Consider the following 12,586-nt stretch of genomic DNA (forward strand, 5'->3'; position numbering starts at 1 on the left):
TGTTCTTGATTTCAGGTTGAAAGGACATTCCTTTACCGAGTGTCCTAGAATCTGGTAGAACCCACAAAATTGCTCTTTCGGGCAAGATCCCTTCGTATGGCCTTCTTTCTTGCACTCCGTGCACCATAGGTCATTGCCCTTAGTCTCCTTGTTCATGTTCTTGAACTTCTTCATCATCCGAATCATGTCCTTCTAGAGGGCACGGACCTTCTTGTTGCTTCCCTCGTCATCGTTGCTATCTTCTCCTGAAGATGCATCGTCATCTGAATCGGACAAGCTGTTCTTCTTCTTCTTCTTTGTCTTCTGGTCACTTTGGAGGTTCATTGCCCGATTGTACGCTTCAATGTATGTTGATGGTGGCACGGTCTTCATCTTCTTTCGCAGCTTCAGGCGAAGGCCTTCAATGAACAATCTCTTTTGTAGCCCATCAGCCGACTTATTCTCCATCTTATTGATCAGGTCCTTTAACTTCCTAGCGAATACTCGAACTATTTCATTCTTCCCTTGCTTAGTATTGAATATCTCCGCTACAATCTCATTATCATCTCGCAATATTTGAAATTCTGCAATAAATTCCTTCTTAATATTATCCCAATTGTTTAACTTGTGTGGATCTGTCTCAGTAAACCAATCAATCGCAACACCCCGTAGAGTAGCGAGAAATTGTCGGATCCATTCATTAGTATTTGTTATGCCATTAGCCCTCCAAATCGTTTCACATGTTTTATAATGTCGAATCGGATCGGCGGCTCCACCACCATCAAATTTGGGCAACTTTTCTTTTGGACCTGCCATTATTACTGTATGTTGAGGGTTTTGTTGTGTACCTACGTTGTTCGGAACACCCACGTTGTTTTCTACACCCGCACTGTTTTCAGCTTCCACGCTGTTTTCAACACCCACGCTGTTTGCAACACTGCGCTATTTTCGACTTCCGCGCTGTTTTCAACACCTGCATTGTTTTCGACTTCTGCGTTGTTTGGTGAAGAAGAGGTTACATCAACCGAAGCTGTTCATTCCGGAAGTATATCTCGGACGAAGAGGTCACTCCACACTTGTGCTCCTTTGGCACTTCAAGCCGTGCGAGTCGATCTCCTTCCATCAGGATTCTCTTCCCATGGCGTATGCAGGTTCAGAGACTCCTCCCTTGCTTCTTCCACCAAATCGAGCCACTATCGAGTCTTCCAACAATTTTTCAGTGTTTCTGTGTCCGTCGGTAACTTGTTGAACTCTCCGTCTGCCTTCAGCCTGTTTTGCCAAAATTAAATTTTCCTGTGCTGCACGTAATTCATCCTTTTCCTTCAACTTATTCTTATTCTTGTTCAACTGATTCGGCATTTAATCTTCATTTGCCAATCATCATACCAGGTCCATCAGGCAATGGCGCCAAATGTTTACCGTACGGGTAAAATAAATGAACGCATACAAACAATGGAACATGAACAACAGAATACCTTAGATTATTCGCATATGCCAGAACATTACATTATGCTTGATAAGATAAGATTCCATGATAGAAGATGAATTACAATGATCCCAGACGGGATATAAATACCATCCGCCGAACCTTCCCGAAGGAGTCCGTCGGCCACAAACATTATGTCCACTACAAACTATTTACCCGTTGGCTACAAAATACAAAACATCGACGACAATCATTTCGTCGGCTACAGAAACACCGTCGAGACCATCCAGTCGGCTGACAGAAATACAACGAATGTTGGAAGCTGGCATAATATTCAAAGTCCAAACAAGTGAGTGGGTGTCACCAATTGTGATATCCATGAAGAAGGACGGGATCCAAATCCGGATATGTGTGGACTTCCAGTGCCTGAATGCAGTCACGATAAAAGATCCCTTCCCCATCCCATTCACGGACACAATTCTGAAAAAAGTGGCAGCACACAAGATGTACTCCTCTATGGATGGATTCTCTGACTATAACCAGATCTCCATTGTTGAAGGAGATATATTGAAAACTACCTTTGTGGTGGAGGATGGAGTATATGCTTACAAGCAGATGTCTTTCGGATTGTGTAATGCACCTGCTACATTTCAAAGAATCATTTTACATATATTTGACAAAATGTCAGTAGGCAACTTACAAGCATTTTTGGATGATTGATCCATCTTCAGTGGACAGGACAACCACTTGAAGGCACTAAAGGAATGTATGGAGAGGTGTTAGCGGGCAAGGTTGGCACTGAACCCTAAAAAGTGTCAGTTCATGGTTCCTCAAAGGAAATTACTTGGGCACATTGTTTGCAAGTCACGATTAAAGACTGAACCGAACAAAGTGAGGGTGATCGTGGAAATGGAAGCCCCGACAGAGGTAACTGGACTCAAGTCTTTTCTCAAGCAAATTGGATACTATAGGCAGTTCATACAGAACTACACCCAAATTGCTCTTCCCCTAGACAAGTTCACATGGAAGTGAGAACCGTATATCTAGAGCTCCAAGCAGGAGACTACCTTCATAAAGTTGAAGAATAGATTGTTGGGGGGGGGCCATCTTAGCATACCCAAACTGGGACAAGGAGTTCCACATCCATGTGGACGCTTCTAAATTCATCATAGGTGCAACATTGGTGCAAACTGGCGACCATGGCCTAGATCACCCAATATATTTTGCAAGCCAGCTACTTTCAAAAGTCAAGAAGAACTACAACACCACTGAAAGGGAGACCCTTGGGATGGTGTACTCAGTAAAAAAAATTTGACATTACCTCTTGGCTACACCATTCCCCTTTCACGTGGACCACCAAGCATTGATGTACCTAGTGAACAAACCAATTATCCACGACAGGATTAGTAGATGGTTGTTACTACTATAAGAATTCACCTTCACCATTATTGTGCGACCTGGGAAGAGTCATGTCATTGCGGACCAGCTCTCCCGACTCAAGTCCAAAGAGCCACCGGAAGGGGGGTCAATCATGATTTTCCGGATGCACACTTGTTCAAGATCGCCATTCTTCTAGGATGGTACAAGTCTATTGGGGAATATCTATCCAAGTCTCAAATTCAGAGGGAGATGCTGCCAAGCGAACGACAGAAGCTAGTGTTAAGGAGTTAGACTTTCCGACTAATAAATGTCTCCTATATAAGATGGGCCCAGACCAAGTGCTAAAGCGATGCGTGATGGAAGAGGAAGTTCAGAGTGTTCCGAGGGAAGCACATAAAGGTCCGGTAGGCAACCACATGAGACCTAACAACGGCATGGAAGGTCCTGCTTCCTTGATTATGGTGGCCTACACTTTACAATGACACATGGGAGTGGGTGTTAAGTTGTGATATATGCCAAAGAGCCGACAAACCACTCAAGAAGGACTTCATGCCGTTAACCTATCCCATGCCCAGCAGTTGTTTGAACATTGGAGACTGGACTTCGTAGGTCCGCAAAAGGCAAGTAGGGCCCGGCATTGCCAATACGTGGTGGTGGCCACTGAGTATTTAACAAAATGGGAAGAGGCACGGGCACAACCCGACAACTCCGCAATAAGTACCGCAAAGTTCTTGTATGAGAAAATCATCACACAGTATGGCATACCCATCCAGTCAACAAGTGACAGAGGAGGTCATTTGTGAATCACGTGATCAGATTATTGACAACTGAATTCAACATTTTCCATTTGTTGTCAAGTCCATATTACCCATGAGCCAATGGCCAGGTAGAAGCGACTAACAAAATTCTCATGGCCATCATATATAAATCATGCAGAGTAGAACAAGCAGACTGGGAGGAAAAATTGCCCTCAACGTTGTAGACCTACCGCAAAAAATTCAAAGTCACAACCTGACAGACGTCATTCCAATTAATGTTTGACCAAGAAGCCATGGTACCAACTAAATTCATGATCCTAAGCCTCTGAATTATCATTGAAAATAGACTTGGAGATATGGAGAGTCTACGTGAACGCCTATATCAATTCAACGAATCGGATGAATGCAGATTAACAGCCCAATGGGCGACGAAGGTGGCGTAGACTAGTTGAAAGGCATGGCATGACAAACATTTAAAAAGAACCAAGGTTCCAACTAGGTAAACTAGTGCTCGGTACAATGGCCACAACGAGATAAAACCATGAAAATTCAAGGTCAAATGGCTTGGGCCATATAAAATCAAAGAAGTTGGTGAAAATGGTTCTATAAAACTACGGACCTTGGACGGGCGAGAAATCCCTGATGCCATTAATGGATCAAAGATGAAAATTTATCATCAATAGCAAGAAGGCGAGTATAGGGGTGATAGTAGCCGAAAATTAGACTTAGGAAGCTGTTAAGTTATTTTGAAAAATTTAAATTTTTTTTTTAAATATTGAAAACACCCTGCAAAAAACTGTAACACAAGCATGTGGTCATGGACAGCTGTCCCACGAACATGTGGTTGCAAACATACTATCCCACGGACATATGGCTGCGGACATATGGACATATGGCCGCGGACAGGTGGCCATGGACCCACTGTCGTGGACAAGCAGCCACAACAACAAATAAACGAGCACCTGCAACAAATAAAAAGCTCCCGCGGAGAATGAAAAAGACCATCTATGGAGCACAGTGAAACATCTATGACAAACAAGAGCAACGTCCACGGGAAAGAGGAAAGGGGTGTCCGCGGAGAAGGTGCCCGTGCCCGCCGCAAAGAAAAAGAAAAGAAGCACCATAGGAAATCATAAAGGGAAGTGCCCAAAACAGCAGTGTCCATGAAAAAGAGAAAACAGCGTCGTCTACGGAGAAGTGTCCATGGTAAGGGATAAAGGTTTGTTAAGAAGTATAAAGAAAAAAAACAAGCAGCTATTGACAAGGAAGAACCAGCACCGCAGAGAAGTGTGTAGGGGCAATCATGAAGAAGGGAGATAAGAGTAAAACAAAGTATGAAAGAGATGGACACGGAGAGAAGGAAAAAACTACCTCAATAAGGGTTGGCCACAAGAAGGAGGAAAGGATAAGAGGGAGCCATTGCCGTCAATGTCCATTTATACAAGGAAGAAGAAAGCATTCCGCAAGAGCACGAAAGGGCCAGCAAGACGTGTCACGGAGAAATAAGCAAAGCAACCGCACGAAGTGAAACCTAACCGTTTTTTGTTTTGGTTACAATAAAGACAAAGCAAGAGATAATATGCAATTTGCAGGAAAAAGAAAACAGTGGAAGGATCAGTTGAAGGGAAAAAGTGCCAAGATGGACAAGAATGTGCAGTGTTGGCCTCAAGAGTCCATGTTGCAGGGCTAGCAACATTGAGCAACAAGAAGCAGAAGGTGAAAGCTGACTTGTCACATCTCACAGTTCAATTTGAAGGGTTGAATGGCAGTGAGTGTCAGAGATGGTGGCAAGAAACGGCGGACACAGACCTAATCAAGCAAAGTTTGATCCGTGCGCAAGTACATTGGGCAATACAACTCTCAGTGTTCTCCATTCGGTTGTTTGAGACAATCTTAAGAACTATGATCAAAACCTACAACATGCACAACATAACAAGCACATTTGTATACAAGAAGCATCGTATGACAGTCTCCTTCAAAGCCACAGAGATTTCAGTAGGGTTCTTGGCATTCCTAGCCAAGGAGGTCACAAAGTGGTGACCACAAACCACAAACTGCCACAAGAACGCAAGGAGTATTGGATAAAATTCGTGGGACACGACCTCACACCAGAGGAACTTGAGTTCATTGTAAGGGGTACAAAGAGTCGAGGACTACAGCAAGATTTCATCCGAGAGGGCCATTGGAGATGTATTATGGATGTAATAAAAAGCAGGTTAACCAGGGCGAGTAGGGCTTCAAAGATCGCCCTGCCTCAAATTACATTCCATGAATAGCATCATGAATGGTACGGTGTATGATTGGGCCACCATCCTCGCCGATAGAATGGAGTTCATGACATTGCAGCATCGAACATTTTATATGCCGCATCATGTCATTGGTTTATTTCTCGAAGCAGCACTGCATCAAATTCCAGCAGATGATTTTGAAGTCCCACCGAGAAAAAAATTGGCATTAGGAGAACCCCTAGTATTCTATTGGAGGCATTTGGACACCGGTGGCACAGTAGCTAGTCAGAAGAGAGTATTGCAGGGCATAGATACGTACGGTGACACTGACAGCGGACGGGACGATACCACGGAGGGTAGTGAGACCAATTCAAAGGAGGAGAGTACCTCGGCAAAGGTTGCGAACAATGTCGCAATGGAAGGGTCCACACTTTTCACTCCTCCCCAGTTGCCGACTTCGGCACACTTGATAGCCACCACCCCGCTTATTCCTCCATTTGGCCAGAGACATGCGCCAGTGGTCATGACTCCACCCACGACCATGACAGAAACCACAGAATGTTATGACTCCACGGAAAGTCTCACTAGATCCAGTACCACCAGACTTAGTAGCAGCAATGCCAACAACAAGGTTGGTGGAAATGCAAGCGCCGAAGCCCAAGCCTCAAGTTCGACTAGATGTGATCAGCTCTGAGGCTGTTGTCACCATAGCTTCATCTTTGTTGGCCAAGGCCCAGCCAGCTTGCCTAGCATAGCCAACCTAGCCAATCGAGTGTTGGAATGACCTAGACAACACAACTGGAGAATGTTGATGTGATGGACCGAGCTAGTGCATTCTTGTGACAGTAGTTCCGACTCATTCCTGCAAATGTCAATTCCTCCATTCAATCCCCGAGGCAAGGAGAGGTATCCTCGAGAGTAGCTGCCATGTTAGCGCCACAGGAATCGAGAGTACCATAGTCCAAGGATGCGCCCGAAGATGAGGAGGCCGCACCGGATGTGGAATTGGCTACCATAGAAGAGGCAGAGATGGATACAAATATGGAGCAAGATGCCGACATTGAGGATAGAGTGAATTATGGGTTAGATGAGAAGAGATGCAAGGAATACATCAAAGCTATGGAGGTTGTGCTCGAGAGAGGTCAAATTGTTGGACATCAAGCTTTGACCCGTAGGAGGGAGGCGCAGTTGGTCCAAGCCTATATTTGGAGGATTTGTTCGGAACATTTTTGCTCTTATTTTGAGGCCAAAGGATGGCCAGCCGTAGAAACACTGCTATGGAGAAGCTTGCACATGAGACAGTAGAGGCGTATAAATATGTCTACTATGCTCATCAGTGTACAGAGGCAAATAGGGAAGCAGAGAGGGTTGTAGCGGCGAATCCCAGGGCAGTCGAGGTAGAAGCTTGAGAGAAGCTAGCTACTGAATTGGTTAACCAGCAAGCAGCATGGGCAATCGAGGGAGCAACACTCTTGCGAGACAAGGAAAAGGCTGAACAAGGATTGCAGGTAGCCCAGACCCAAGCCATGGAGGCAACACTTCTTTTGAAGGAGGTGGTGGAAGTTAACACACAAACGCAAAAAGACTTACATATACGCAATGATCAAGTTTACGAGTTGCGCCAACAGCTGAACACTCTAGGGATGCAACCTCATCCCTAGTTTATGTTGTTTCTATGTTTGTATGTTGTCTCCTAATTTTGTCAGTTTTGAGTTGTCAGAAGATGACTTTACTTTTTAGGGGGGGATGATGTTGTGCGGCAAACTAGGTAGTTAGACAGTTACCGGTATGGACACCGTTGTGTCGTTTCATGAGCACCCTATCGGACATTATAAATGTGGCTTTCACTTATGTATTTGGCATCATTGTATGGAAGCATTTGATGAATGAATAGTATTTACTTTGTTAAGTTATTATACGTTTCTTTCTTGTTCACATATGGGCTGAACACCAGCATCATTAATTCCTTGTTGTCGATTGTGTGGCCAATAGTGGACAACTAGACTATTAACTTTTTTATTCTTTTAAAGTATGATGTAATGAATTCACTTTTGTTCATTTTTACATGATGGGGCTGTTTTAATGCAAGAGCTCTACTTGTGTTATTTATCTCATACATGTTCTCTAAGGTTGTGAACATGTTGTATGCAGTGTCTTCACTCAATATAGGATTCTCTTTCCCCACGAATGCTTCTAACTCATTCTTTTGGGGCAAGCATTATTCTAAATTTTCAAGATACAAAATTTGATGCTCCTTGAAGCTGATCTTGCCATCGTTTACCATTTTGTATTAAAGAATTCTAAAGAAAGTTTAGATGAGCTTTCTATAAACCTGATATGGACTTTTTTTCCTTAACTCGGCTTTGATACCATGTTAAAGTTTAATCAGATTTAGATTGTAGAAAGCTTTTACTTTTATTTTAAATGTATATTGTTATTGATCCAATAATGGAATAAAGACTCAATCTATTTATTCTTTATTTACAGAGATACTAATATTGTTTTCAATACAATGTTGCAGAGGTGTAATAATATGCCAGATTTATGTAAGTAATGTAACTTTGCACCAACTTGAAGAGATCTGTTATACTTTGTAATAGCACAATATATGTTATGTGTGGGTCAAAGTACACATCCGAATAACGTATGTATATATATATATATATATATATATATATATATATATATATATATATATATATATATATATATATATCTGAAGGGGCACACCTCACATAGAGGCATGTCCCTATGTGGATCAAAGACCATGCAGAGACATGTCTCTATGTGAGACGTGGCTTAAGTTTTGTTTCACAAATATGATTTATTGTTTCTGATATTCCGTAATGTCGCTACTTAATATTACCGATGGCTTAAGTCAGTAATCGTAATGAAATAATGATAATACTCAGATCGACACTTATTATCAATCAAACATGATTGATACAGTAATGAATATGTTCAGATTTATCAAGTCGATGCTCAATATTGACACATTCATAATTATTAGTTATTAGATTGGATAATAAACACACACACACACACACAAACATATACACATGAAATTTAACCTAATAATTATTAATCATGTAATATGTTTGACAATATTCATAATAGTGTTTTTATCAGTATATAGAATAATGGTAGATATCAATTTCTCAAGATCAATAGATTACATAGGTATTCTTTGGACTAATTTGACCAAAGCTACAAATCATTAACACATGGCATACAACCTGATATTTGATTATGTTGAAAATCATAATTTTATTTTCCTTTTAAACACACTAAGAAAAGACCCAATAAGTTAACACCTTTCAGACTTCACTTTGCAGTAGAGAACTGAAGAAACAAGAAGTCAGCATGACATAGAGGGAAGAAAGATATGCAAGGAATATTTCCACTAGTTTCTACACTTCCCTCTGCATCCCATGAAAGAAAACACACCTCATCTTGTGTAAGCACATCATGGTCTCCAGAACGTGGTGAGGTCACAACCAAGTTGTCTTGCCAATTACTTGCACGACCTTGCACCTTGAGTTGCCAATCTGCTCCAACCAATGCCAGGTCCAATGTTGGATCAAGACCCTGATCAGGTTCAAACTTTGCTCTATTGGGGTGATCTCTCTTGACTCTCACCTGAAGACAAAAGTAAAATTAATGAAACTTGTTTTTTAAAGTATTATTTCCATGTTTGTTGATAAATAGGCCCATAAACAGAGACTCACTTGAGTAGCAAGTAGAGTTACATCTCCATCTTCAAATGTAAGGGTTCCCTGAGGTTTGATCAATTTTGGATCAGCCAAGCCATTAAGCTCAAGTTCACCACTAACTGCAAAGTTCAGTATCAAAGGATAAACAATACGCAGTTCCGGTCCAAGCTGAAGTTTGAGCCCTCTCAAGTGGATAGCCAGCTGGGGCATACTTTTGCTTTCTTCCTTTCCCTTGCTACCTTTCTCCTTAGTATCTGTGTACATCTAACAGTCAAATTTCACTTCCAAAATAAATGTTGAAATGAAATTTCTATCCCAAGACAGAAAGGAAACTAAATACAACACTTTTCTAAATCTACCAATAGTGATCCAGTTTAACATAACACCAGATGACTTACAGGATAGAAAGATGTCAGAACACAATTACAAGGATAAAAATTTAGTTATGGCATTCATCAAGGTTACGATATAAGTGAATTGATTGTAATTACACTTGATGAATTTTCAAAATAAAAAGCATTTTAAATAGTCATCAAGCAATCCACAGCAGGAGTCCAAAAATATATGAATAATGTTTTCTTATTTAAGGTTGTCAACAGAGAATTGTACAATAGCATATTTTAATTATTAGCCCAATGCATTGCAGAAAAATAAAATACAACAGATACCTGTGAGCATTTTATATCTTAATAATAAGCATTCAACAAAAGTGAAACAAATCAATAATTCCATATAGGTATGTAGATATATTCAAACTGGTTGACTAAAAGTGAAAAGAGTCTTCAATCATGGCCAACTCCAAAAGTTGGAACTTTATTTAGAAACAGTATACAAGTGTCAATGGATAAGGTTGTGGCTACATTAATTTATGTATGCTCACAAAGAGATGCATGTGCAGGTTTCATCACAAGGTCCCTTTTTTTAACTCAATTTTCAGGGCAAGTACTACAAATAGAATAGCAGTGCAGATTAAATACACAAAATCAGGGAAAGCCAACAACAAAAGCACACCATACCTGCCACCTGCAGACATTGGGACTTCATTTCAAAATAGTATACAAGTGCAGATGGATAAGATTGTGGCTAAATAATTTATGTATCATTACAAAGAGATGTAGGTGCAGGTACGAGGACATGGTTCCTTTCCCTGAACTATATTTTCAGTGTAGCTACAACAAATATAATACCAGTGCAGATTAAATACACAAAGCCAGGGAATTCCAACCAGAAAAACACACAATATCTGCTTATATATCAAAAGTACAAGTGGAATATTTCTCATGGTAAATGAAACCTTTCTGCCCAAACATGCAATTTCTATAGAAAAATATCCATGAACATTATTTGAGCATGGGAAATTGGTACACTAAAATTGATATTATGAAGTAATTCGAAAATATTTGCTTGTTATTAATAAAGATCAAGAGATCAATTTATACAAGAGATTGAATGATGTTTCCTTAAGAAACAATCGTAAAGAATGGAAACAAAAAATTAAATATTAGAAATATTCTAATATTTACAGAAGATTACAATAGATAACCATTAGATACTAAACAAACATAATAGAAACTATCTTTTATTGTAATACCCTCCCTTAAAGGTTAATCTATCCAGAGCACGAAGCTGTCAAAAAGCATAAAAGGCATATTCTATCTACTCAAGGTGATCTGCACTATTCGTTGTAGGCTGCGAACTAGATTGCTTAGATAGGGCAGCTAAGCGCTTCCAACATTCAACTTTCATGTGCCCAAACTTGTGGCAATAGTTGCACAGAATGTTCTTCTAGGAGCCTTCTGAATTTGGAGCAGAGGATGTCTGCTAAGAAGACTACTGATGGTACTTTGGATTATGCTCCACAACTTCGCAAATGAGCATAATGCTCCAAAACAAACCACAAAAAGCCATGATTTTTAGGAGAAAATCAAAAAAACCGAATATGATTTTTGGTGTGAAAAAACAATCAAAACCCAACATGATTTTTGAGGTGAAAAATCAATCAAATACCAACAAGACAAAGGAATCCCTCACAACTTTACAAATTATAGCATCAGAAATTTATAGAAACCCATAAGGGAAAAAAATTAGGGAAAAAAATATGAAAAACCCATCAGAAATTATTTTTTTGAGGAAAACAATTATGAAAACCCACTAGAATTTTGGAGGCAAAACACGAGACTTTGCATGGTAAAGCAGCACATGCAATAACATGCAACCCTCAAAAAGTAGAGACCCACAAAATTTGGAAGGGTGACCCAAAAAGAATATGTTGTCAATTTCTGGATCTGCTGACTTGAAAATTGAGGCACAGAAAAAATAGATGACAACCCAGTTGAGATCTCAAAAAACCCACCAAGAATCTTTTTTAAAAAATTGATATGGTACAGAAAATTAGGGTTTTGAACAAAACTGGCCCTACTGCAAAAATACCACAAAAAAAGACAGAAATGTGCAGAAAAAACGGATCTGTATAGAAATGGGGTGCAAAATCGAATCAGAAGTCGGCAGATTCAGATCTCTCAGAACAAAAACTCTAGTCATAATTACAGAGAGAGTTGAAAGCAAATCTACATGTAAATAATTTCGAAAATAAAAGGCAAATAATTTCAACCAAGAAATTATAATTATTTTCAAAAAATTTAGAGTATTGGCTCTAATACCTTATTACAAAGTAATTGGAAAATATTTGCTCAAGTTAATCATTGTTATGAGACTCGGACTCGCCTCTGACTCGAAAAGGTCAAAATCCGACTCGGACTCGCCTCTGACTCGGAAAGGTCAAAATCCGACTCGGACTCGGACTTGATGACCGAACACAGCAAGGACTCGGCAAGAACTCGAAAAATTAAAAAACCCATGAAATTCAAAGATTTTTAAAGATTTTAAGGTTGTTTCATGTATCTTTTAGTCAATTAACATCAAATACATAGTAATTGAGATAAATAGAAGCTACTTAATACACATACACAATTTTGCATAGATCACATAAGTATAAAAGCGAATTTATGAAAGAAAAAAATTGAATAACACAATATAAAGTTATAAACTATAAAGTAATTAAAAATGGTGTCACTCCAGTGTCAAAGACTCAAATGTCTACAA

The 12,586-nt window shown here is 39.9% G+C and overlaps 1 protein-coding gene across 1 annotated transcript in view; it reads right to left on the minus strand.

Annotated features, from left to right (window-relative positions):
• Positions 1 to 12,586, minus strand: part of EMB2410 (embryo defective 2410) — a 279,730-nt gene that overhangs the window by 60,119 nt on the left and 207,025 nt on the right. Inside the window, exons 21-22 of the mRNA XM_089795541.1 lie at positions 9,500 to 9,738; positions 9,219 to 9,410 (exon numbers count right to left, since the gene is read on the minus strand). Coding sequence (XP_089651667.1) covers positions 9,219 to 9,410; positions 9,500 to 9,738 — 431 coding nt within the window. The remainder of the gene's footprint in view (positions 1 to 9,218; positions 9,411 to 9,499; positions 9,739 to 12,586) is intronic.

Source organism: Cupressus sempervirens, chromosome 8, assembly GCF_028749045.1.
Source record: "Cupressus sempervirens isolate cs-2001-9-10 chromosome 8, ASM2874904v1, whole genome shotgun sequence".
Taxonomy (NCBI): Eukaryota; Viridiplantae; Streptophyta; class Pinopsida; order Cupressales; family Cupressaceae; genus Cupressus; species Cupressus sempervirens.